At 46.6% G+C, this 27,787-nt stretch overlaps 1 protein-coding gene and 1 long non-coding RNA gene across 2 annotated transcripts in view; one reads left to right on the top strand and one right to left on the bottom strand.

The window, feature by feature from the left end:
• Nucleotides 1–26,974, top strand: part of LOC137436415 (alpha/beta hydrolase domain-containing protein 17B) — a 49,633-nt gene extending 22,659 nt beyond the window's left edge. Inside the window, exons 2-3 of the mRNA XM_068130178.2 lie at nt 14,576–14,755; nt 21,950–26,974. Of these exons, the coding sequence (XP_067986279.1) occupies nt 14,576–14,755; nt 21,950–22,169 (400 nt within the window). The 3' untranslated portion in view covers nt 22,170–26,974. The remainder of the gene's footprint in view (nt 1–14,575; nt 14,756–21,949) is intronic.
• Nucleotides 1–27,787, bottom strand: part of LOC144894230 (uncharacterized) — a 117,725-nt gene that overhangs the window by 13,798 nt on the left and 76,140 nt on the right. The window lies entirely within an intron of this gene.

Raw genomic sequence — 27,787 nt, 5'->3', positions numbered from 1 at the left:
TTTCAGCTCGTTATCTTTAAGCTTCCTTACGTCTCGCCACCTGCTACACCTCTCTGAGTTACGAGGATTTATGCAACGCACCCCGAGTATCGCAACGTCACTCCATTTAACTTTATTAAAATGACGATAAAGACGTTTCCTTATATATCCTAATTTAAAATGTTCAAGGGAATAAAAAGACCATTTGGTTCACACCACCCATGTTCACACCACTCGACTGTCCAATCAGCGGACGGCTCGCTTCGCCTTCGCCCAGCAGACGCCAATACGATGGCGTCGTATCGGCAGTTAATCGGATGCTTTTGGGCCCCAACGTCGGCTAATTCAGATTTTTCGAGTATGGCTGTACGTGATAAACAAAGAGCGTGGTTCGTAGATCGTAAATCCATGAGTGCCGTGGGCATCGGGTCACTGGGTGCGGCGTAAAAGGGATAACAAAGTCCAGTCCTTACGGTATTATTATATAGATTATTATGTTATATTATTATGTGATTGAACTTACTTATTAAACTTATTTAACTTCAAAATCAATATTGTGATACCAAAGGTAATTTAAATGTGGAAAGAATCCTGACAATTCAATCCTGACAAATCCCACACTCTTACTATGTCTCTCCGAAAAGACCGACTGGAAAACCCTCCCATCTACTTTCTCAACAATCCTCTCCAAGAAGTTCTGTCGCTCAAGCTTTTGGGTCTCACTATCTGCCATGATCTCTCTTGGGATAACCACATTTCCAAGCTGGCCTCCAAAGCCAGTCGCCGACTGGGCATCCTCCGTCGTGCAAAGTCCTTCCTTGGCACACTTGAGCTCCTCACCACATACAAGGCTTTCATCCGCAGCTCAATGGAGTACTGCTCTCCCATCTGGGCTGGTGCTCCTGCCTCACAACTAGCTCGTCTTCACGCTGTTGAAACCAAAGCTTTCAGAATCATTGGAATCTCCTGCGATGAAGCTAACTCCGAGGGCCTTTCACTCACTCACCGCAGGCAGGTTGGTGGTCTTTCTGTCTTCTACCGACTCCTCTCCGACCTTGTTCCCCCAGCTTTCTCTGTGCTCTGTCTCCCGAATATTCCTACAGGTCGCACAATATCTGCCAGCAACCCTCTTATGGTCAAACTGCCAAAATCTCGGCTCTCTGCTCACCTTCACTCTTTCATTGCCCTTTTCTGCCGCCTCTGGAACACACTCCCCCACTCCCTTCAATCCCACTCTTCCTTCCAGGTCTTTAAAACAGCTGTTCACCACCATCTCTTATCTTCGCCCATCCAAAACCTTGATCTTTTCTACCCCCGCTAATTCACCCCGATACACTTTTTTGAAATTCCAACTTCTTTCCTGGAAGTCCTTGCAGTGTTGATGTGTTTTATACCTCTCCCACCTCCCCCCAAGCCCTCCCCCTCCCACATTTCTCTCGATGGCCTTGCTCTCAAATGTTGTTTGTGTCCTTCCCTGTCTCCCCATCTTGTGTTCCGCTCCCCTTATTTTGTGTTTTATGTGTCGGTTGCCTTTTTGTGTGATTAATGTTAGCTCTTTCACGAGCCTCGATCTTGTACACACACAAAAAAAGGAAAAAAAATACAAAGTGTAGGAAGCAATTTTGTTGTAGGTTTGCTTGAGCTTGTCCAATTTGTTTATGCAGAACCGTTCAAATTAAGGGGAAGTGATCTTGTAGACTGAATTTTAAAAATACGAAATTGATAATTTCATTTTTAATTTTACAAGTTTTCCGCCAAACTGCCCACTTGTGAGTTTACTGCCGAAGGTCTGAGTCTTAATACAGTTCTTGAAGCTGGAATTTTATACATATTTTGATTGTGTTTGTTGTGATGTAGTAGGTGGTGGCCGCACACTCGCCTCGAAGCTGTCTATCCAGCTATAACCTGTCATCCCGGTGTTTCGCAGGCAGGGTGATTCATCAATGTGTGTGCCCTCTCTCGGATGGACGTTAACCTGGCATCTCATTGCTAGTATTAGTGGGTGGACGGTAAAGATCCTGCGGTATCCTTCATGGAAAGTAGGCACGTGTTCGCCGGCACCAGAACAAATTGCGAATTCCAGTGCCAACCAGCAGGGGGCACTGCATGATGGAGCAGCCGTGCTCCCGGCAGTGATGCAAACGAGCAGCCACAGGCTCCACATGAATATGATGATGACCCTTCATTAGCGATGAAGGGTTAACAAACACCTGGATGGAGCCTGGCACTGTGGGTATCGTTGGGTAGTCCGGACAGGTATCTATGACCTCGTTTATGACGTCATTGCTCACGTGCCCCCTAACCCCCCTACACTCACATCCTCCCTGTTCGGTGGTATTATAGGCGCCCGCGGGACTACGTAACTTCCGGTTAGTGCACCCTACGCGACAGCAGTCACGTGATTGGATACGTTGAAATTTGAAAACGAACCACAAAAGGGCACGTGTTACAGCTTACTTCCGGTTGTCTCTGTCTCGCCCTCATCCATTGAGGGACGTGAATGCTTCGAAAGAAAGCGACTTGTTTGGGCTGGGAAGAGTTTAGTGTGTATGGGAAGATATGTAAGGATTGGGGAAGAATACATGCAGCGAGATGCGAAAACTGGGTCAGGAAAAGAAACACTCGAAAGGTGGAAAGCTATCTTTTACATACACAACATATATCTCTTCATACTCAGTACGATACATTTGACTAAAGAAGATACTGAAGCAGAGTCGGCGTCAGAACAAATGTAATCGGGGGGCATTAGGGTAACCGCAGGGGGGGGCGGGGGGGCACAAACTGCCGTTCGAGAACTCAATCTATGATGTAAATGCTTGATGATAAGAGTTTGCCGTCAATAATCAACACACCAACCCAGTTACAATTATTTAAAAACATGCTGCAGTCTCTCTCTTTCACACACACACACACACACACACACACACACACACACACACACACACACACACACACACACACACACACACACACACACACACACACACCACCTTTTTTGTCGCACAGCGTAGCGAAAGGGTGACTATGGCTTTTGCGGGTGGGCGTGTTTGCGTGCGTGCGTAAGCGAAGGACAGCATTCGAATTTGGTGTGTGGGTGCAACCCACGTCAAAATCCAAGATGGCCGCCGCCATGTATGTCTGATGCCATGTATGTCTTAACCTTGAGATGAATATCTTGAAAAATAAGCGAAGTACCAACTTCTAATCTGGTGAGTGGGTGTATGTCGGCATCAGGAAGAACGCTATTGTAAATTGGGTCGCCACGTCAAAATCCAAGATGGCCGCCACCATATATATGTCTGAACCTTGTGAGCGTAATATCTTGAAAAATAAGCAAAGTACCAACTTCTAATTTGGTGTGTGGGTGTATCTCGGCATAAGGAAGACTGCTATTGTAAATTGGGTCGCCACGTCAAAATCCAAGATGGCCGCCACCATATATATGTCTGAACCTTGTGAGCGTAATATCTTGAAAAATAAGCGAAGTACCAACTTCTAATTTGGTGTGTGGGTGTATCTCGGCATAAGGAAGACTGCTATTGTAAATTGGGTCGCCACGTCAAAATCCAAGATGGCCGCCACCATATATATGTCTGAACCTTGTGAGCGTAATATCTTGAAAAATAAGCAAAGTACCAACTTCTAATCTGGTGTTTGGGTGTATCTAGGCACAAGGACGAACGCTATTGAAAATTGGGTCGTCACGTCAAAATCCAAGATGGCCGCCTCCATGTATGTGAACCTTGTGAGCGAAATATCATATCATAGCATGTTTTCTGCGTCTTCCACTTTGTCAACTAGCATCACTTCACTGACGGGGGACCAAGGCGTAACGCTTGTTCATTTCTGTTCCTCACAATTCTATCTCTTTTATTCACACACACACACACACACACACACACACACACACACACACACACACACACACACACACACACACACACACACACACACACTGAATTGTACATTATCGGTTGTTCCTAAACTTAAATAATTTAAAGGATTGTTGTAAATGATGTTAATTTCACAACATCCCATATTTGTCCCCCGTCGCACAGCGTAGCGAAAGGGGGACTATGGCTTTCCCCTCCGTCCGTGGGTCCGTCCATGCGTGCGGGCGTGCGTGTTTGTGTGCGTGCGTGCGTAAGCGAAGGACCGCATTCAAATTTGGTGTGTGGGTGCAACCCACGTCAAAATCCAAGATGGCCACTGCCATGTATGTCTGATGCCATGTATGTCTGAACCTTGTGAGATGAATATCTTGAAAAATAAGCGAAGTACCAACTTCTAATTTGGTGTGTGGGTGTATCTCGGCATAAGGAAGAACGCTATTGAAAATTGGGTCGCCACGTCAAAATCCAAGATGGCCGCCACCATATATATTGTTACGGACGAGGCTAGGATGTTGTTTGCCGAGCGGATGGCCGCCGTGCCCAAACAGTTACCCCGACTAACCCGATTCCTGAACGTTGGCCAAAATCGCGCCACAGATATTCAATAGGGAAAAGACAAAGTCGACACGGATGTGAAGAAGAAGAAGAAGACAAAAAGGTTTTGCAATACGAATATAATTTATTACTATGTACAGGACCAAAGAAACCAAGGAAGAAGGAAAGATAAGAAAATAAAGCAGAAAGAGGGACGGACCAGAAAGACAGTGAAAATACTAGCTTAACTAAACAGGCTTAACTTATTACCCAGGACAGAACAAACAAAACAAACTCACGTACGCAAAAGGATGGAAGGGCAGGAATCGTTTGGAGGGATGAGCAGGTGGAATCACAGGGCACAGCGAGCAGGTCCACTCCGGGCGGGAAGCGAGGAGCCGGCAGCTCCTTGTATTCGGCTTTACACCGCACACCGGCAGGGTCACTCGCTGCCCCGTCAGGGCTTCATGCGGCTGGTTGAAACAGGGCTGGTTGAAGCGGCTCTTTGTCAAAGGCTTTTCGTATCTCTCACGCAACAACCACCCAAAGGCTTTCCGTATCTCTCACGCAACTCCGGTGCAACTCTCAACTCTCTCCCGGTGGACTGCCAACCCTCTTACGCACCTGGACTCATCTGCCGTATCTCTGGTGTATCTTCTCCCAGCGATCGTCGCACCCTTCTCTCATACCTTCAGCGCGGGTCTGTCACGCCCTCGTCGGTTTCGGTACCGCCCTCCCCCCCGTGCTCTGTTTTGTGACCTTGTATGGCAATCCCACGGGCTTGTCTCCTTATTTGGGCATGGCGCCGACGGCACGCCCCTCGTGGCGAGCCACGGGCTTGTTTCCTTATTTGGGCATGGGGCTGAACAGCCCCGCCCTTCGTGGCGCGCCCTGGGCTTGCCTCTCCCTGGCAACCCCGCCCCTCCTGTTCAAACAGAGCACGGAGCACATATTCACTATAGCAGCGAATGAGAGGGCGCGCACCCCACGCTTGTGAACTGCTTTACCCAGAGATGGAGAGTTTGGCTGGGAAATGGAATTATTGAAGGTGAGCTATTCTTAATTGATTCGGTGCAATGGAGTATTAATTAATGGAAGACAAAGCCTTACACTAATACACATAATAAGGATATAACGACTGAACAGGGATATATGGTGTCCTTCGTGTATGTTTTATGGAATTAATTACGGGAACGCCCTTTGACCTTTATACACAGACTGGAGGCAGGAGGGTCCAGAATAAAGCAATAAAAAACAAAAAAAACACAATCCTCATATCCACAACAATATGTCTGAACCTTGTGAGCGAAATATCTTGAAAAATAAGCGAAGTACCAACTTCTAATCGGGTGTGTGGGTGTATCTAGGCATAAGGAAGAAGTCTATTGAAAATTGGGTCGCCACGTCAAAATCCAAGATGGCCGCCGCCATGTATGTCTGAACCTTGTGAGATGAATATCTTGAAAAATAAGCGAAGTACCAACTTCTAATTTGGTGTGTGGGTGTATCTCGGCATAAGGAAGAACTCTATTGTAAATTGGGTCGCCACGTCAAAATCCAAGATGGCCGCCACCATATATATGTCTGAACTTTGTGAGTGAAATATCTTGAAAAATAAGCAAAGTACCAACTTCTAATCTGGTGTTTGGGTGTATCTAGGCACAAGGAAGAAGTCTATTGAAAATTGGGTCGCCACGTCAAAATCCAAGATGGCCGCCGCCATATATGTCTGAACCTTGTGAGCGGAATATCTTGAAAAATAAGCGAAGTACCAACTTCTAATCTGGTGTGTGGGTGTATCTAGGCATAAGGAAGAGCGCCATTGAAAATTGGGTCGCCACGTCAAAATCCAAGATGGCCGCCTACATGTATGTCTGAACCTTGTGAGCGAAATATCATATTGTTACGGATCGCGGATTAGATGTTATTTACCGAGCGATTGGTATGACCGCGACCGAACAGTTATTCCCCGACTAAACCCCGATTCCACCCGAACGTTGGCCAAATCGCGCTACGCTAAATCAATGATGGAAAGGACACAACGACTGGGATAAATGAAACGACGCAAGGGGTACAGTTCTCAAGACCTCCGGAGGAGGATATAATTACAGTGGGGGAGAAAAGGGGTAGATTACAAGGTAGTGAGGTAAAGACACAGAAGAGATAGGCACTTAAATACAATCTTATTTTATCCCAGACAGACCACAGACAAACGGGACAAGGCTGACTTACACAGGGATTGATGGCAGGGAAGGACAGGTAGTTCGATAGCACAAGGTGCACCTTGGCTCGGGGACAGGATCAAGCACGGTCCAAGAGATGCAGGGAGGCCTCACAGCGCTCGGAGGTGGCGTCTTTCTTTTTCCAAGCTCAGCGCGCATCTGACGTCACCTCCCTCTTCCTGCGCATGCTCAGCGGGGAGTGACACGCCCTCGGCTGGTTGGCTCCGCCCCAGATGGGACCGGTCCGCCGCTTCTATTGGGTGCGGGGGTTACCGGGCTCCGCCCTTGACGAGGAGCTGACAGGGAGCCCCTATTTGGTAACCCCGTCGAGCACATGTTCGATGGCCGCTCGTTGGAAAGGCCTGGTGCCCTCCCAACACCCCCTACCAACCAAGCCGGAGTGAGGACGCGCACTCCCCGCGCCCGCCGCTGCTGTTGTTGTTGTTGTTGTTGTTGCTGAACCGTGAGGAAGAGCTGCGGGGAGGTATTGGGAGGTCCTAAACTTCCTAACGGTGCCATACAATCACATTCTGGTGCAACGAAGAGTCAGAATTAATGGAAACGAGTCCTTAACTGACATAGACTAAGAATAACTAGCAAGATGTCCTATAGTTGTCTTACATGAGATGCGGTGAACCTGGGTGCGACATTTAATGGGGGAAATAGGGGGGAGGTCGGGTCTACAGAGTGTTGTTTACAGAAAATGGGACTAGGGAATGGGGGATTGGGGATAGTTGGGAAGTATTGAGGAAATAGGGGAATATTTACAAGCGGATATGGATGGATGCAAATCCCATATCCGCAACATTGCACCCTTCTCTACCTCGGGGCGGTCCCGACCCGATAAATTTTTACCTACTTTAGTGTGGCACTCAGATGTAGTTCCCTCTGCTATTAACTCAACCCTGAGTGCGACAGTTTTACAGATGTTCACAAATGAGTAAATATGTCCCCCTGCGACGTTGCACCCTTCTCCTAACAGAAACACACCCACAGGATAACCGAATCGCGGAAAGCATCCTCAAACTAAACATACAGCCGGTAGGGAGCATCATTTATACAACACTGATATTTACACTACGATCCAGGACCTGTTCTTTGAGGAACACATGCAGATGTTATGCATAGAGAGAGAGCACGCATGCCAGCATCGATACACCAACCCACGAGTGCCCTGTGGCCCTACGGCCTTTAATAATGTGCAGAGCACCCCGTCCAAGCACCAAAAGCACCACCCCATTATGCACAGTCAGCACCATCCAGTGCACCAATAAAGTGTTCAATAATAAATGCACAATCAAGTGTCCATGGTCACCGGTGGTGTCGCAGCCGGCCGATGTTCTGCCGCTGGTCTTGCCTTCATGGAGTGCACTTGGCCTTCTGGCTTCTTTAGAAATAAAGAAAGGCGCCAACCGCGTCCATTTCTAAATTGTGGCCGTCAGGGGGGCCAACTAAAAGTGGTTCACCTGTATGGCATAGGTGCCACGTTGACCCAGAGGTCCATCCACGGGTGGTGCTTGACCGCAAAAGAACTGCGGTCCATTGTGGGCGGCCACAAAAATTGCGGTCCATATGGTGTATCGATCCAGGCAGCAAGCAGCGGAAGTACAGGCCCACAACTGCGGAGCCAGCACCTCTCTCTCCTCTCTCTCTGCCCCAAAGCCAGATCCTCGGAGGTGGGAGACAAAAGAAGACAAGTGAGTAAGGTGGTAAGGGCGCAAAAGTGCACCAATATAAGGTAATGCACACTGGGGGCACATGGGAACCAGGTGAGACAGGTACGTTCCTACCGTACGCCCCCCCCCCCCCCCCACCAGGTAACCTACATTGCCCCTCCCTTACCCCTTACTGTATCCACAAAACACAACACTACCCATAAACATCTACTTTACACATCAACAAACGTCCCTACTGTCTTCCCCGTTCCTCCCATCAACCAAATTCGTCTTCTCTCCCTCCTAACCAATCAAATTTGCCATTTCCAACTCTCATCAAAATTTGCCATCTCCAACTCAACATCAAAATTTGCCATCACCAATTCATCATCAGTCCCTCCTAAGGAGGGAGAGATGGAATCACCCCAATGTCTCATCCACGTCGTGATGCGTCTCACAAATCCACACAGCAATTCTCCTTTCCTGCAACACAGAACAAAGGAACACAGGTGTGGAGTCATCATCATCACCTCAGGTAAGTGGCTGCGTATGGTGCGACAGGTTCATCAATCCTAACTATTTCCTAAATGACTTTAACAACTTTACATTACCCGCGGTCTTTCCCTGCCAATCCATTGGCCAACTTACACTATGGGTTCTAAAAACCAATTCCCATTGACCAAACTGTGGTGCTTCTCAATTTGGGGTCTCACTCCCCCGATTCAACACTCGGTGCCCCCGCACAATTTCGGTGGCTGGGTCGTGTGACGCTCCCAGCTGGTCCGCCCACCTGCACACCTCCACCACTGTTGTTGCCTACCGAGCTCACCTGCTCCTCACCCTAACCTAACTAACTGGGGAAGGCCCTCTCGCACTCTCACCCCCTCAGTGCCCTCTCTGGCACGGGCTGCCCGATCCACACCCGGGATCCTCAGGCACCCACTGACACTAACGGCTCCCAGAGCCCACCTGCGGCCTCACCTGGCCGACATCTAACAGTGGCGGAGTGCCCAACCATTCACACTCATACTAACAGGCCACACGACCAGCCAATTTCACCACACCAATGCACCCATCCACAATACCATTCTGCATCCGCACCACAAATGCCAATATCCAACCACAATTTACCTATACCTTCTGACTATTCTTTAAACTACCCTCCCCGGGTACTCGTGAAAAGGGGTCCACTCTTCCCCCATCCACACCTTCGCACCATGCACACCACTCCGTACCACTTACTCCAACTCTCTCCACACCACTCATTCCAATACTCCATGTATTCCACACACCTGTACTTGCACACCTGTGCTCTCATACTTGGTGCCGCCTGCACCCTTCTCTCCCCCAAGCGCATTCGCGCTGATCCACAACACTCACTACTCATACACTGCTCCATACACCTGTTCAGTTGCACACCTGTGCAATCACACCTGTTCAATCACACCTGTTCAATCCTCAAACACACGGCATCATCTCATCTAACTACTCCCCTCTGAAACTTGCGCTTCCCTCATCCGGTTAATGAGCACATCATCACGATCCGAACACAGACTTTGGACCAATTCTTTTACTTCCTCCTTTATCTCTTTCTTATCGTCTCTCCGTCGCTTCTTAATTTCGCTCACCCCTTCTGCCACTTCTTCTAATTTCTGCTTCACCTCCTTCATCTCCTCGTGCGCCCCCTTAAGTTCTTCCTCTAACTCCACCTTATTTTTTTCTATGTGCTCCCGCACCTCCCGCTCTTTAACCTCCATCACCTCTACCACCTTGTTCATTTTCCTCGTCAGGTCCTCATGTACCGTCTGACACTCTTTTTTAATTACCCCTACGTCCTTTTTCATCTCCTTCTGTGTCGATTTTAAACCCTCTATTACCGCTGTGTTCTTCTTTACCTGGTCCCCCAACTCCTTTTGTCCCACTGTCAGTTGTTCTACTCCCAGCGTCAACTCCTCTATACCACCTTGCAATTTTACAGTCCCCTTTCTCACCTCCTTCTCCATGCGCTCCTTACAGTGCCTCACCTCCTCGCACACTCCTCCGACCTCCTCACTCACACCTCTTTTGATCTCCTCTCCCATCACTTGCATCTCCTGCCCAGATGCCACCCTCATCTGCTCCATTTCCTCCCTGTGAGCATCCAATTTAGTTTCTACCCCCATTCTGACCCCCTCTATCTGCTGCCCCATTTTTTTAACTTCCCTTTCCGCTTGGTTCCTCATGTCCCTCAATTTGCCTTCCATACTGTTTTCTAACCCCTCTAACCCCTTTTTCATCCCTTCCATTTGATTCTCTTGAGCGGCCATTCTGTTTTCTACCCCCATTAACCCCTCCTGTATTTCCCCTAATCTATTGTCTAATCCCTCTATTCTACTCCCTAACCCTCCGATCTGGGCCCCCATGTCATTCCTCAATTTCTCGCTATTGGACCCCATCCTTTGTTCTAACCGTTCCCCCATTTCTCCCATTTTGCCCCCCATTCTGCCCCCCAATCGCTCACTATCAGCCCTCATCTCGTCCTTCTGCAGGTTGAGGGACGCCTGCATTTGTACCATAAATTGCTCCATGAGGGCCTGCATTTGGGCCATCCCTCCCACTTGTGCAGCGGGTGCGGCCGCCGTAGCCATGTGCGAGGCGCCATTTTGCGCGCCCGTAACCTCGTGCGCGAGGACGCCATTTTGCGAACCTGCCGTCCTCACTGCTTCGCTCTCCTCATGTCCCTCAATTTGGTCCTGGATCGACCCTGCCTCACTCTCCTCTACCGGAACCCAGCCGTCTTGATCTGCCACAGCGCGACTTTCAAAATTCGGGTTTTTTGTAAAACAAAATCAAATTTCGGTGTCTTTATAATTTTGACCAAATTTTTTCCTAGATGTTTTTTTAAAAATTTGGTTCGGGCCTCGAATCTCACTCCTCGACACCAATTGTTACAGATCGCGGATTAGATGTTATTTACCGAGCGGTTGGTATGACCGCGACCGAACAGTTATTCCCCGACTAAACCCCGATTCCACCCGAACGTTGGCCAAATCGCGCTACGCTAAATCAATGATGGAAAGGACACAACGACTGGGATAAATGAAACGACGCAAGGGGTACAGTTCTCAAGACCTCCGGAGGAGGATATAATTACAGTGGGGGAGAAAAGGGGTAGATTACAAGGTAGTGAGGTAAAGACACAGAAGAGATAGGCACTTAAATACAATCTTATTTTATCCCAGACAGACCACAGACAAACGGGACAAGGCTGACTTACACAGGGATTGATGGCAGGGAAGGACAGGTAGTTCGATAGCACAAGGTGCACCTTGGCTCGGGGACAGGATCAAGCATGGTCCAAGAGATGCAGGGAGGCCTCACAGCGCTCGGAGGTGGCGTCTTTCTTTTTCCAAGCTCAGCACGCATCTGACGTCACCTCCCTCTTCCTGCGCATGCTCAGCGGGGAGTGACACGCCCTCGGCTGGTTGGCTCCGCCCCAGATGGGACCGGTCCGCCGCTTCTATTGGGTGCGGGGGTTACCGGGCTCCGCCCTTGACGAGGAGCTGACAGGGAGCCCCTATTTGGTAACCCCGTCGAGCACATGTTCGATGGCGGCTCGTTGGAAAGGCCTGGTGCCCTCCCAACACCCCCTACCAACCAAGCTAGAGTGAGGACGCGCACTCCCCGCGCCCGCCGCTGCTGTTGTTGTTGTTGTTGTTGTTGTTGCTGAACCGTGAGGAAGAGCTGCGGGGAGGTATTGGGAGGTCCTAAACTTCCTAACGGTGCCATACAATCACATTCTGGTGCAACGAAGAGTCAGAATTAATGGAAACGAGTCCTTAACTGACATAGACTAAGAATAACTAGCAAGATGTCCTATAGTTGTCTTACATGAGATGCGGTGAACCTGGGTGCGACATTTAATGGGGGAAATAGGGGGGAGGTCGGGTCTACAGAGTGGTGTTTACAGAAAATGGGACTAGGGAATGGGGGATTGGGGATAGTTGGGAAGTATTGAGGAAATAGGGGAATATTTACAAGCGGATATGGATGGATGCAAATCCCATATCCGCAACAATATCATAGCATGTTTTCTGCGTCTTCCACTTTGTCAACTCGCATCACTTCACCGACGGGGGACCTAGGCGTAACGCTTGTCAACTTTATTTAAATTGTAAACCTCAAACATAGTTTCTCCACCTAAATCAAGGACCTTAACCTGTAAGCAATTGACTCGTTTCCCGACTGCATGGATCATCAGCTGGGCACCGTCACACATCAGCACACACATCATCAGCACAGATCATCAGCACACATCAGATCATCAGCACACATCAGATCATCAGCACACACACACACTGCACTGTGCCCCCACACTGCACAAAATATAGCCTACGTGCAAGCCACGTCTCTCACTCTTTCTCTCTTTCACTCTTTCACTCTTTCACACTTTCACTCACTGCACTGTGCGCGTCATTGGACCATCATTTGAAATCGACTATTTTTCTCCACTCTTACCGAATAAATGCAGACAAACCCAAAAATCATTCAACATTTTGCGTAATAATCATGAAAGCCAAGGCTGGCATCATAAAGTGAATGAAATGCATAGCTTACCTTCGGAAGAGTTGCAGGCGGCGAGTGTTGGTGCTGGACCTCCTGAGAATGGTGTCCTTCCACTCAGTTGTGCATTTTTGGGTTAAGTCCCTCTGAAACGCTAGCTGAACCAACTGGGCCTTTCTTTTGTGGAGCATTGCATGTCTGTGGTCCAAAAATACGTTTCTCAGAGTGGAGAATGAATTCTCGCACATTGCTGTGGAGGCGCCAAATGTTGAGGCATGTTTGAAAGCAGTCAGTACACTGGGCATTCCGATCAGATGTGTGTGGTACTCTGAGAGGATGTTGCTCTTCAGAGGTGGCCGTGCTGGGCGCATTTGCTCCCTTTTCCGTTGGTGAAGCTGGAGGAGGCCTTGAAGAAGCAGCACCGTATAGCCATTTTCTTATATACATTTATGTTCGAAGTGCAGTCTGATAGTTGCTTGCTCTCACTGAAACATTTTGGTGCCAAGCGCTGTCTGACTTGCTAATGCTAACTGTACGTGATGCGCGCGCTTATCTTGACCTTATGACAACAAATCAAACCAGTAGGTCATAGGTCAAACACCAGACCAATGAGCATACTACTTCCTCAAATGTGACCTGATGCAAATATGACCAACAGGGTGTGTTTTTTTTTCTTTCTTATATTTGTTTTTATTTCATTTCATTTAGCGAAAAGATTTTCACTTTTAATATGATAAATATAAATTAGTTAATAAAACGCAAAGTTTGGCACCAAAGGCTTGGCCTGCGGGTGGGGGGCGGGGGCACAATAACTCATTTGGGGGGGCATGGCCCGTGAATGCCCCCCCATGACGCCGACCCTGTACTGAAGAAATACTTACGATTGCAACTGCCGCTATACTGAAGGTTGTTGAACCCATAATGATAATTTCCGCAACAATGTATTTTTAACAATTTTCACATCTTGAAGATGTCCTTTGTGGAAGAGTCGGTAGCCATTACTCTGTTGGTAATGATGCACGGCATCGTCTTCCCAGTTGCAGACATCCATTAAATACACTGCCAAGCATTCCATGTTCACACGCGGCACTTCCGCAATGTTCAACTTCTGTTCACCGATGATGATCCTTCGGGCCTTGCACCAGTCCATATCTTCGGGAGTTTTTGCAGTGCATGCAGCTGCAAGATCTTTCCTTTGGGCGAACTGAGAAAGTTCTCCAACTCTTTCATTATGTAGAGGCACCCCCCCTTTGTCTCGGGTACCTTTCCAATTGTTTGTGGCTTCTTTTAGAAGTTTTGTGAGCCATTTTCGGTGACAAATACTGTCTCGCACACACTATTATATGCTAACGTGGCCCAATCAGCACTGCCACTGAGGTGTTAATGTGCATGCATTCTGGAGCGGATTACGTGGTGTTAATGTGCATGCATTCTGGAGCGGATTACGTCATTTCGTAAGTCTTGTAATTAGTTTAAATTTATCTGAAATATTCCTGTATAATTTGATGTGACTTCCTGTATAACTTCATCATGGAAGTACAAATAAATTGTTCAAAACATGTGCGTGTTGAGCGATTATATATTTTTCCTATAATAAAAGCTCCATGTCATCCTTGAACCGCTCTCGTATGATTATGGTGCATTTACCAGTGTCTGCGTAATCTGTCGTGATTTTGTGTATAATGCAGCCTCCTTGAAAATGACCTGTCATCTTGATATTTAACCATGTTCTCATTTGTGCCCCTGGAAGGTATGGCGTCAATCCTGAGAATGTGATCCTGTATGGGCAGAGTATTGGCACAGTACCTACTGTGGATCTGGCATCTCGTTTTGAATGTGCTGCTGTAATTCTGCACTCGCCTCTTACCTCTGGTATGCGAGTCGCTTTCCCTGATACCAAGAAGACCTACTGCTTTGATGTGTTTCCAAGGTAGGACATGAATGGTATTTCTGCTGTTTGGTATATTTTTATTTTTAATTTCCAGTGCATTTATTATTATCATATATATATATATATATATATATATATATATATATATATATATATATATATATATATATATATATATATATATTGTTGCGGATCTCGAGCCCGTCGATGTACTAAGGGGGGTTAAACCCTTCTCCCCCTCGAGCTTCGAGTCCACGAGGCCGCTACCCACTTTACACTCGTGGGGGCGGATTGCAGAGCGATTCCAGCCGCCAACCCCGCAGCGAGCACGCGGAAGGGTTTCCGGTCAAACACCCTGGTACCTTCGATACACGTGCCACTGCGAGGACGGGGGCTGGACCTCACGAGTTACGCTGGTCTGATACGCCCGAACGGTTTGCGTGTCACGTAACTCGTGCCGTTAATTATTATTGACCCGATCGAGCGGTTTTATTTCGTACAATGCGAGGCCAATGGTGGAAAAGATGTATACGGCCAAATGGAAGCAAAAGAACACAGGTTTATTTATAATTTGTACAGTGATCAGGGCAAAGAGACACAGGGTAGAAACTTAACGTCCTTAACTTAATAATAAGCCCAGACAAGGGCCCTCTCACTCACGCGGGGAAAGGAAGGAAGAGAAGAGAACGCGCTCAAGCGCGGTCGTTGGTGCAGTTCGCCCCGGACAGCTCGTTGGGCGCTCCCTTGAGGTTCGCGGCACGGACGTCGGCCTCGGTCGTGCACGCACGGCAATCCGCCCAGCGTGTCCCGATGTTAGCGAGGCAACCGCGCGCACGTGCAGGGAGCCCAGGCAGGGAGATCATTGGTGTCTCGGGCCCCGGGAGAGATCGTCCTGCGAGAGCGCTTATAACAGGGGCAGCTCAGAGCAGGGGCAGAACGCAGACTACAGAGAGAGCGATGAGAGCTTCTTTCGTTCGGGGGCAGGGAGAGTTCGTGCTTCGACCTCGCGAGCTCAGAGACGGAGAGAGCGCGCTGGGAGCTTGACCACAGAAAGAGAGTTCGTGCTTCGGAGTCCTGGGCTAGAGAGCGAGTTCGGGGATCCGGACCGGGTTTTATAGCCCCCCCCCCCCCCCCCCAGAGTCCCACCCGAATGTTCCAAGCACCTCCCCTGGCCGCCGTCGCTGGCCACTCCCCTTTAGCTCCTATTGGCTGCTTGCCGCTTACCGGCCACTCCCCTTTAGCTCCTCCCTCGGGCCTCCCAGACTTGTTCCAGGCCCTAGCACATGGCATTCCAGCCCAATGAGGCCTACACTTACTTGCCTGCATCAACGCATACTAACACAGGAAAGGAGACTATACTTAACATTCAATAAGAAACAAGCATTCTGAGTATTGCGCTGCAATACATGTCCCTTACCGGCAGTCTGTCGTCCGGAAAACTGTTGGGGAAATTAAAAAGGGTTATTCACCCACAGGTTCTGAATCGTTCCCAATCGCAAATTACCTCAGGACGGGCTCACCTGTGATTCGCACTCGGGACTTCGATTTATACACCTTGCAGACAGGTCAGCAGAAGCACGAGAAAAGAAGTTGTTGATAAAGAACCTTTCGAGTCGCTAAATATCAGTAATTTATTATATTTTCCGGTTCACGATCAATGATCGATGTGCATATATATGTTGCTCGGCTTGGCTCCGCCCCTCTGGAAAGCGCGCGCTGTGTCGCGCTGTTGACGTTCGCGAGACGAGGCTGAGGGCGCGCGGTGCGGCTTGAGGAGAACTCTAGAATAAACGAGAGATATCCGTTTTTTTTATATTTTCGTTTAATTAACGATATCTGCCAAACCACGTGCCCTATCGCAAATTCCAAAAGGACATTTTAGTAGATTGACATGCTGAACAGATCTGTGAAGCTTCCCCTTGATTGGATCAAAAATGAGGGAGGAGCTCGGTTTTAAAGGTTCATGCTTAAAAACGTCATAACTCTGAAACCATGTGATGCATGACGTCATGCTCGCTGACTTTTTTGTTCGTCAAGTGTATGCGATTCTGCCTGCCAAGTTTGGCCTCGATCTGTTCAGCCGTTGCAGAGAAAAAGGGGGTTTCGTGTTTTCACGAAAAACAATATGGCGGCCGAACCACGTGACCTGTGACGTCATAATTACCATTAAAATATTCTACAGACCGAGTCCCCCCTATGGTGAAAATTTGATCTCAATCGGTCCTATTATTGCAGAGAAAATCTTTTTTAAAGGAAATTAAAACTTAAAATGGCACTGCGTTAAGGGTCATCAGAATTATCAGAATTCCCAAAGTTCAAAGTGCCATAACTTTGTCAAAAATGATCGAAACGTCGTGAAGTTCGAACTTGGTCTGTAACTTCTCATGAGGAAACCATGTGCCAAGTTTGAAATCATTAGCATTAAGCGTTTAGAAAACAAAGTCCGGAAAACTGTTCTTTGCATGACGGACTGACGGACGGACGGACTGACGGACTGACGGACGGACTGACGGACTGACGGACTGACGGACGGACTGACGGACTGACGGACGGCGTGCAAACCTATAGTCCCCTCTGGTGTACACCGGTAGGGGACTAATAACTGAATTCAGCGAGGCTACATGTTGTGGTGCAATTAACTAAGAGGGGGGTTGCCTTTATTCTCAAAACCGCAACAATATATATATATATATATATATATATATATATATATATATATATATATATATATATATATTGTTACATTTGTGGGGTAGGTGATGACATACCATAGTGGAGATAGAACTGTGTAGGGTAGCATGGACTGCGTGCGAGTAGGAAGCCAATCTCAATGTATTTAAGCAGAAAAACTCTGATCTTAAGATCATTTACATGTCTTTACATTGGGGGTGGAGTGTGTGTTAACTAGGTAGGGTTAAGATTAGTTTCCCCGGTATGTGATTGCCTCTTGTGATTTGTCCCTATGTTTTTATAATTACAACAAGCCAACCATAAAAACCCACGTGTTTAACCAACAACAACAACAACCGACATAACTGCCGACAGAAACCCGAACATTCCCGAGCAGAGCCGAACGTTCTCGATGGACAATTAACTCCGTCCACCAATCGAGCAAGGAAAAAGGCTCCGCCCCGAAGTTCGTCATTGGTCGAGCCCGCCCATGGGGCGATTCAGTGGAACTCGGCAATTGTTCGGGGTGACGTCAGGGTGACGTGAGAGCGAGAAGGTTCAAGGAGGAGAGGAGGAATCTCTCTCTCTCTCCCTCTCTCCCTCTCTCCCTCTCTCCCTCTCTCCCTCTCTCCCTCTCTCCCTCTCTCTCGTGCTGGCTTCATGGCGGGCGGTCGCTTTGTTTTGCAACGTTGTAGCCAGGGGTGTTGTTTGCCGGTGGTGTTTTTCGGGGAGCTGGAGCCGCGTCACGTTTCGGAGGGAGAGGAGAGTGAAAGAGGAACAGCCGCACGAACCTGCTCATGTTCGTGGCGACGAGTGGTGAAGAACTTTGCGCCATCTTGTGTGTTTGCCGCGCAAGCGGCTTTGGGCCGACATGTGCTGCCGACTTCTTTCGGCGATCTCGTTGGAGCAAAGCTGAGTGCCGGCCCGCTTTAAAACATTTTATTTTCATTATCTCTCCCCTTGTCTGTCTGTTGATTCTTCAATGTATGTGCAGTCCCTCACATAGATTTTTTCTTTTTTAAACGGCCGTCCATCGATGAGCGTCCCATGATTTTAGAAAACAAAATGCATGATTGATCCCATGCATTTTTATGTACATAATTGTGTGTGTGTGTGTGTGTGTGTGTGTGTGTGTGTGTGTGTGTGTGTGTGTGTGTGTGTGTGTGTGTGTGTGTGTGTGTGTGTGTGTGTGTGTGTGTGTGTGTGTGTGTGTGTCGCCACCGATTGCATCTCCACTCATGAGTCTCCTGATACATCTATCTTCACACCACCAAGGAACCACGACTCGTGGACCCTGAGCCGTCTCCTTATCTGTGCTCCTTTTCCCCTTTCATCCCCAACGTGGTCTACGCTCAGTCTCTTCCCTCTTGATCTCATACATTTTGGTCTCATCCTTCCTCGACAAAACTCGGCAAGGGAAGACAAGGACAGATTGCGGCGTCTACAAACGTCTGTTTATGATCGAGGAACAACTTAATATCAATTTAATATTTTATATTTTGAACACTAATCGGAACATGAATCAGAAATCGAACCTTCAGCTTATGCCCCCATTCCACTTATGCCGATTGGCCCCGATTAGCCCCGATCTCCAGGTCGGGAGCGATCGGGACACTTTGGGAAAAAACTGGTCATCTACGCTGTATCTACGTCCTAAGTACGCTCAGATTACGATCACTACGCTGTAACCACGCTCGTCGTGGGTAGATCGGGTCCCTGAAGACCCGACCGAAGCCGTTTAGAGCCGCTGTGTTCCCGCTCGCGTACGCTGTAACCACGCTGCATTCGCGATTGCCGCCGCTCTGACACGATGCATTCCCGATCGCCGCCGATCTAAAACTGATCCAACGCCGATGCTGCCGATCTATTGCCGTTTCAACTATGTCATTCCTGACCAAACCGATCTAACTACGCTCTATTCCCGTCTTTAAGCCGACTAAAAAGCGGATTTCAGGTCCCGATCCGTATAAATAGGGCCCGATTTGCTTGCCGATCATCAGTATCGTCGAAGACAGCCATGGATCAACATCAGAGAAATGGCCGTCTGCAGCTCGCTCTACTTCTCCAACAATATGCAATTAATGAAAGAAGAGCTGCTCAAGTGAGAAGAAGAATGAGAAGAAGAAGAAGAGCCCCTCAGTTCTGGGTCCGGCCATGGTTGACAGAAGAAAGAATATTGCAGTTTGGGCACTACGACCGCTTGATGAATGAACTGAGGCTGGAGGACATCAACTCTTTCCAGAACTTTGTGAGGATGCCACCTGCTCTCTTTGATGAAATCCTCCACAGAATCACCCCCAGGATTGAGAAAGAAGATACCAGGCTGAGAAAGGCCCTACAACCTGGAATGAAGCTTGCCATCACCCTGAGGCATCTGGCTACAGGAGACCTCTACCCAACTCTCTCCTACGACTTCAGGGTCAGCAGAAACACCATCGTCAAGTTCATTCCGGAGGTGTGTCAAGCCATCGTTTCAGAGTTCAAAGAAGAAATGGTGAAGTGCCCTACCACCCCAGAAGAATGGACAGAAGTCGCTGATGATTTCGAAAGTAAATGGAACATCCCTCATGTGCTCGGAGCTCTTGATGGCAAACACGTCGCCCTCAGATGCGCACCCAACTCAGGCAGCCTCTACCACAACTACAAGGGCTTCTTCTCGATCGTGTTGATGGCACTGGTGGACGCCGACTATAAGTTCTTGTGGGTGGATGTTGGTGGAATGGGACACATGTCAGATGCTCAGATTTTCAATGCTTCGGAGCTCAAAGAGTGCATAGAGAATGAAACCATTGGATTCCCCGACCCCTGGCCATGCGGAACGATGATGAAGAGATGCCATTCTTCATCCTTGGAGATGATGCCTTTGCTCTCCGCACCTACTTGATGAAACCCTATGCCAGACGTGGACTCTCTCCTGAACAACTCGTCTACAACTACCGCATCTCAAGGGGTCGACGAGTGGTGGAGAACGCCTTTGGCATCTTGGCAAACCGTTGGCAATGCTTGCTCAAGACACTACAACAGTATCCTGAGGTGGTGCGTGACCTGGTCGAAACTGCTATCTGTCTGCACAACATGCTCCGCATCCGGTTCCCAAGTATTCAGCATGCCGAGGTGGACCAGGAGGATTATCGACACAACATCATCCCTGGTGAATGGAGAGATCAAGCCAACATGTTAGAGGTGGAGCAGGCAGTTCGAGGTAACAGGGACAGTGTAGAGGCCAAGCGTCAGAGGGAGGTACTGAGACTCTATTTTAACAGCCCTGCTGGTGCAGTTCCATGGCAGGAGAGGATGGTGAGACATCATTAGAGACACTATGGGAAGGAGTTGAAAGACATTTTGGAGGACATTGTTGTATTGTTATGTATTGCATTGATAATGATTTCTATTGATATTCATGTGACAATAAACATTATGAAACTTGATATTCAATGTTTGCCTTGTGTTGGTTGGAAAGGGAGAAGTTATTATTGCTGGGTTGAGGGGATGAAAATGCATTGCAAAATGAAAGGTCTTCAAAATAAAAGCTAAAAATTTGACAAGTTTTTTCTGGGTAGAGGGGATCAAAGTTTGCATTCACTTAATTAAAAGGTCATAAAATTAAAAGCGGTAAAATTGATCATTAATAATATTTGTTTAACTTGTACCGCTTTTAATTTTAGACCATGGGGTTATTGGGCAATGCAATTTGGCTCATGCAGTTATCAATTCCACTGAACAACGTTGACAAAAATTGTTGTGTCGAAATACTTGATCGGGTGAGGCTGATGCAATCCGGACCGATTTATATACAGCGGCTTTGATCGGCATTGGAGCGGGACGGATAGGTAACGATCGTCGTCGAAACGGCACAAGATAATCCTCCCGCTGCAACGACGCTGTAATCACGATCAAGCCGTTCTAACTACGATCATTCCGATGGACTACGTTGCATTCACGCTGTAATCACGATCAGTCCCGCTATTTCAGATCGGGATGGAAATTTTAAATATGTTTAAAAAATCGCCCCGATCTATTTTTTTGTCCCGATCGACAAAGATCGAAGACGTTCCGTTTACGATCATGCCGATTGATCCCGTTCCAAATAGGATCGTTCCCGTTGTGCAGATCGGGGTCGATCGGCATAAGTGGAATGGGGGTATTAGCAGTACTTTTTCTCTAAATGCATCCCGATCACACATGTGCAGAGAGGGTTGAGATATTTTTCTACTCAATTGTCATTTTAAAGGACTTCCTAAAGGACACGAACAACAGGCACAAATTATTAATGTAATGTGTTCAATAAGGTGGTGTAAAAGACACTGCATCAATGGCGGTGAACTTCTGGATTAAAAAAAAAAAGAATATCTTTAAAATCGTCATTTTATTTCAATTGAATTATATAATTGAACATTGCTTGGGATAAAGTGTTTTCTGAACTCTCAATTTTTATTTTTTTTGAAATCTTTGTATTTTTCCTGAGTTGGACTGACTTGAATGAGCTCGCTCCATGTTGTAAAATTGCAATATGAATACCTCACATCATTGACGTGTACACCTTGCTTTCCCTCGTCCTTGCAGCATTGACAAGATCTCAAAAGTGTCGTCGCACGTCCTCGTGATCCACGGCACCGAGGACGAGGTGATCGATTTCTCTCATGGCCTGGCCATGTACGAGCGCTGCCAGCATCCCGTCGAGCCACTTTGGGTAGAAGGCGCCGGGCACAACGACGTTGAGCTGTACAGCCAGTATCTCGAACGCCTCCGATACTTTGTCGCACATGAGCTCCAGGGGCCTTGAATACCCTCTTTCCACAATCAACTTGTATTCATCGAGGTCCAGCTTGAGGCTCCATGTTGACATAATGAACAAAACAAAGAGGTTTTCGGTGGTTGTTTAACTCGACTTAAACGTGCTGTTTCTTTCCTTGATGTAGGTAACATTGATTACAGGCAAGGACTTTGTTTGTATTTGATTTTTCCTTTTTCCATGTTGATATCCTGCATTCCTCTTTCTCTCTCTCATCTGCTTATACCTCTCTCCCTGTTCTCTTTATTTAACTGTCTTTAAACTCCTTGTTTTGTCTTTCTTATGTGTTTGTCTTGTCTTCACCTGAGGCCTATTCCTGGAAGGTTAATGATGATGTTACAGTTATCTTTCTGCCAAATAAAAGTATGCGTATAGATGAGATTGGGTAACATTACAAAATCCAGATACCTCCACCGTTGGCTGCATCGTCAGTAACCATTTCATTAATTATTCGCCTCTACTCTTTCCCTCCCAATCCCTCGCAATCGTTTAACGAAGTTCACGTCGCTGCATCATAAGGCTGGCCAAGCTGGGGTGGTAACCTCATTCCAAGATGGTTAATCTTCAGGATTTCATTGGTTTCTATTTTCATTTTGTTCTGTGTTCAGTTAGTGGTCATTGATCCAGAGGGGATAGAATCCACCAAACATGGAACGTTCTGCAAACATCTTACCTAAATTTAAAAGTGCATGTTTTGGAGAGTTTTGCCGGATTGTTATCTTTAAAATTAAATTTTAGAACGGTTTTTTTTTTTTTACCAACTCGGCAATTGTCTTCCAGTAACAAATACAAAATATGTATGTATTAAAAAAAGAAAAACCACAACAGATCGATGGCATTTGTAAGTAAATTTTATGAATTTGTAAAATAAATAAATAAATAGCAATTGAACATTAATTTGTAACAAACTTCCTTGTACAAAAGGATTTGGCATACTCTGGTAATTTATTACTATTATTTTTTTTGTAGAGTGCAGCATGTGGTTTTTCTTTGGTAGAGAAACATTCACAAGTCAGAAGGAGAGGGTCAGAAATAGAACTGAGAATTGCGAACACGAAAGGACAAAAAATGGTTTAAAGGAGAGAGACGCACAGACAGAGATGTGAGATCTCATCCGTGTTGTTTCAAGTGCAATCCGTCGCATCCCCAAATTGTCTTCCTTAGCAGGAGATCGAGCGTCCATGGCTGAGAATCGGCCGTGGATGGGTCACCACTCTTTTTTAGGGTTTTGTAGGTTGGGGCAGAAATTAGAATTTGACCTTTAGGTTAGGGCAGAAAACCAGCAACTCTGGCCTCCTGTTTTTAATAGGCCACTGTATGATTGTTAACAAATACTGCCAGTGAATGTGAGCAGATGGGACGTCTAGCTTAGTGTCTTTCAAAGGGCAGTACTCTTCGATACACCGTTCTACCTGTTGAGCACGAAGGTGACAGTTTGTCAAGGAATCCAGACTAAATAGTCCGAAGGCGCTACCTCTGAGCTATCCTGTCAGCTCCACAAATGGTTATCGAGAAAGCAAAGGTGATTGCGATTATAAAACGAGACATGCTCTCAAGCAGTACTATTTTGTTTAATAAAAGGAACAGTATTTTTTTTATCTTGAGGTAGGAATTGGTTATATGTCGAGGTTTGTCAGATCAGTGGGAAGAAAGAAACTTAGTTGTTGCATTTTATCTGGGGGACAACCGGCCTTGATAAACACAGACCAGGGTGCAGTGGGGCCTTCCACTAATGCTACTCGTTGCAGACTTGTCTTTGATTAAATTGTTCTTTAAATCCTTCAGTCACCATTGTGATATGCGATCAATAAGGAGGAACAGGTTTAAAAGGTGCTAACATAAACCCCCCTCCCCCCGATGTCGACATCACAGGGAAGTTGGATTTGTGCAGCAAGTGAAGGGCAGCAGTCGGTGACGAAGCTCAATTTTGATGGGAAAATAATTGCTGCTTATTTGGGACATGAAAATGCTAGGATTGGGACCGGATTATGGAAATTATGGTGAAGCCTTGATCCCAAAAGGTTTTTGGAGTAAAAAAAACCACCTTTTAGAGGCCATTTTTCCCCGCAAGCGGGGGTTGGCCTTTTTCGGGGACCGTGGTTGTTGTTGTTTTTCGGTCCCCTTTTTGAAGCAATGTTTTACGGCCGGATGCCCTTCCTGACGCCAACCCTTTTTGCCGCCTTTAATGACAAGCAGGGAATTACCAGTGTACTGGTACTCAATTTGCCGACCTCGGAAGGATGACAGGCTGAGTCAACCCCCCTGGCGTTAATTCAGCGATTGACCGGGATTCGAACCCAGGATCCTAGGATCCTAAGCCGGCACCCTAGCCGCTAGCCCAACACCAGGGACTTTTGGAGTGTGATGTTGAAATTTTCTCTTTTTTTTTTTAATGCAGCGTACGCTATTTAGTGTTGTGAACATCCAAACCTCAGTCCAAAGCATTTTTTTATTCATTTTTAATTCTCATTTGGTAATTACTTTTTCCATTTCAATCTACTCAGTGTTTGTTTGTTTATTTATGGACACCGGTCAATGTCTGTGAAACTAGATTGCCTGAATTTGGACTCGTTTTCTCTGAATGTTTAATTATTTTTTATGTTGCCGCCATTTAAATTTAACGTGATTTCCTTCTCTTTTGTTCCCCTCAAGTTTGTATGATCATGGCTTGTTAGTGAGCACACTGGATTGGTGTCCGAGAGGAGTGCTGTCTGAAGGTAGCCAGTACTAAGGATTTGGATTCAACTTCTGGAACCTCAGCTAGTCTCGTGACACTTACCCCATGTATAATCGACTTTGTAAAAATTCAGCTAATTCTGACCAGAGAGAGAGAGAGAGAGAGTTATCTTCCCGCCTCACTTGGTCTGGTGTGCAAGTGACATCTGCGTCCACGTTTTGGTTCTAGTAACCTCGGGGTAACTTGTGATTGGCCCTATAAATGCTGCTTTTGGAAAGGCCGAGCCACCCCAAGGCCCCCCTCAACTGACTAAGAATGAAAAATCGCCTTTTGTACTTAAAAAAAATTTTTTTTCATCATCTTAATTCCTTATAAATCCTCAAAAGCTTCCAGTATGCCAGTTACCGATAGCCGAGGAGTAATATCCTTTGCTATCTTGCTTTAAAATGGATATTTTGCACTGCCCAGCCGTGGAGTTGGAATTGGACACCTGTGCGTCCGATCATTCTGTTCCTAACCTCTAAGGTTTTGCAGTAACATGACTGGAGCTCCTTTTGTGGCTTGATAAGTGAAATTAACAGTTTCCTTTGATGCGACGACACCTTTCTAACTAAGCCCGTGCTATGGAATGGCATCGTCAACGAAGGGTTGGGATGGTTGCCGTTTTTTATTCCACCGCCAGTTGATTGGTGTTGAGAAAAATCTTGGCCTATTCTAAGATAGACGGTGGTATTAAAAGTCTTTCAGGTCGTACTTAAAACTGTCCAAAATGTGTGTTGTACGAAAGGCAACTTGTGTGTGCAGAACTTTGCATTTTTGTATTCCTTTTCTACCATACCAAATGTACCAGCAGTTCATGCCGAGTGAATGACCGTTGTATCGTGTGATGTGGATTGCTAGGCCGGTGATCTTTCGTTTAGTCTCTACTGAAGGTTTACTTGTAATATGTGTAACGATCACTGTTCTCTTTACTGCTGCAGGTTATCCCCATCGGCATGCTCGTCTATTTTATTTTTTGAGATGAAATGTTCCGCGGTTTGAAAAATAACACTTCCAAACTATTCGAGCCATGCCATCCGCAGGCTACTGCCTTAACGTCGCCATTTTTGGTGAGATGACGTGTTGACCGGTTCTCCCCTCGCCCGTTGCAATACAAAGCAGCCACACGAGGTCGATTTGTACTTTTCAGAGACATGCCGATTGCCAACTGTGCTCCTTGGCCTCGACGTTCCTCGTCGCTGTGCATCATCCGCTACTATTGCACCAAAAGGACCACACTATGGCTACCGGAGGCCAAGAGCGAAATGGTATACCCGATTCCGTGTCACACGGACGTTTCCCCAGAAAAAAAACAATTGATAGACTATCGAGATCGATGTGACTATTCAAGAATGTATTGTATATGCTTTATTTAGAGTTGGTACATTTGTTGTGGGGTTTTTTTTAATTATTAATATTGTCGGACAGGAATGAAATGGTTGTTTGAAACACTTACATTGTCGCGTCCATTTTTTTGTTTGTTTTAAATTGGATCATCTTGTTTTAGATCGTACAGATTTTTGGGGTCCTTACCGCCGCTAGTTCTTTACACATTGAAATACTTTAGATTTTCATCCATCATGGATACACTCACTGATGTTGCATAAAATTGTATCAACCCCTTCAATGTCTGAATAGTTTTCTTCATGAAATGTTTGTTTTGACAATTTTGCTCTGTCCTTAGTCTAATATGTTTGTCTCTGTCCGTCTGTCTGTCACCACTCAAAAGTTTGCTTTGAGTCTTTTTGTTGTTTTGTTGTGGTGCGGGGATAAATATTTTTGTCATTGATTTTTACCGTATTTTGGTTTTTTTTACTTTTGGTGAATCGTAGCAGCTTTCGTTGCCACCGTGTCGGAGCCAATCCCTGACTGTGGTGGCAAGTTACCGGTATGGAGGTGTCATGGTACACTGAAGTGCTGTGCTGTGTGCTTCACCATACATCGTTGCTTTGGCTTACACAAAGAGGTGAAACTCCTGCGGTTTATACAATTCGCGTACTTTACGTGTATTGTGAATATGGTGTTAAAGACATTGTATTTATATATATAAAAATAAAGATTTGAAATGGTGGGATCACTAGTTCATGGCTGGTTGTGGAATGCTCTGTGTTGCTTCAGTACATCCTCTTGTTTTGTATCTACCCATGCTCTGTTTGGACTCCAGAACATGCTATATCCAATTTTCTGGAAAAGATTACTTTCTTATTTTTTATACAGAATCGAGGCTCGTGTAAGAGCGAACACATTGAACATGAAAATATGCACAGACACATAAAACATACAATTAAGGGAGCGGGAGACAAGATGGGGAAGGAGAGAGAAGCACACAAGCACAACAACAGTAGTGAAGAAGGACATCGGTAGATCTGTGGAAGGGAGAGGGCTGGGGGAGGAGGAAGGGGTACACGTTATAAAACAAGTGGACACTACTAGGAATTTCACTACGAGGAATTTCAGGAAAGAAGTTGGTGATTGAAAGAGGTGGATTTAGGGTGTTTTAACGGGGGTAGAAAAGGTCAAGATTTTGGATGGGGGAAGACAAGAGATGGTGGTGAACAGCTGTTTTAAAGACCTGGAAGGAGGAGAGGGATTGAAGAGAGTGTGGAAGTTTGTTCCAGAGGCGGGAGAAAAGAGGAATGAAAGATTGAAGGTGAGCAGAGAGTCTTGATTTTGGCAGTTTAACCATAAGATGGTTGCAGGCAGATCTTGTGCGACCTGAAGGAATATTGGGGGGACAGAGCACAGAGAGAGCTGGGGGAGCAAGGCCGGAGAGGAGTCGGTAGAAGACAGAAAGACCACCTGCCTGCAGTGAGAGAGAGGCCCTCAGAATCAGCTTAATCGCAGGAGATTCCAATGATTCTGAATGCTTTGGTTTCAACCGCGTGAAGCCGCG

This window comes from Myxine glutinosa, chromosome 11 (genome assembly GCF_964187855.1).
Source record: "Myxine glutinosa chromosome 11, kmMyxGlut1.1, whole genome shotgun sequence".
Taxonomy (NCBI): domain Eukaryota; kingdom Metazoa; phylum Chordata; class Myxini; order Myxiniformes; family Myxinidae; genus Myxine; species Myxine glutinosa.
This window is presented reverse-complemented; position numbering and strand designations above follow the sequence as displayed.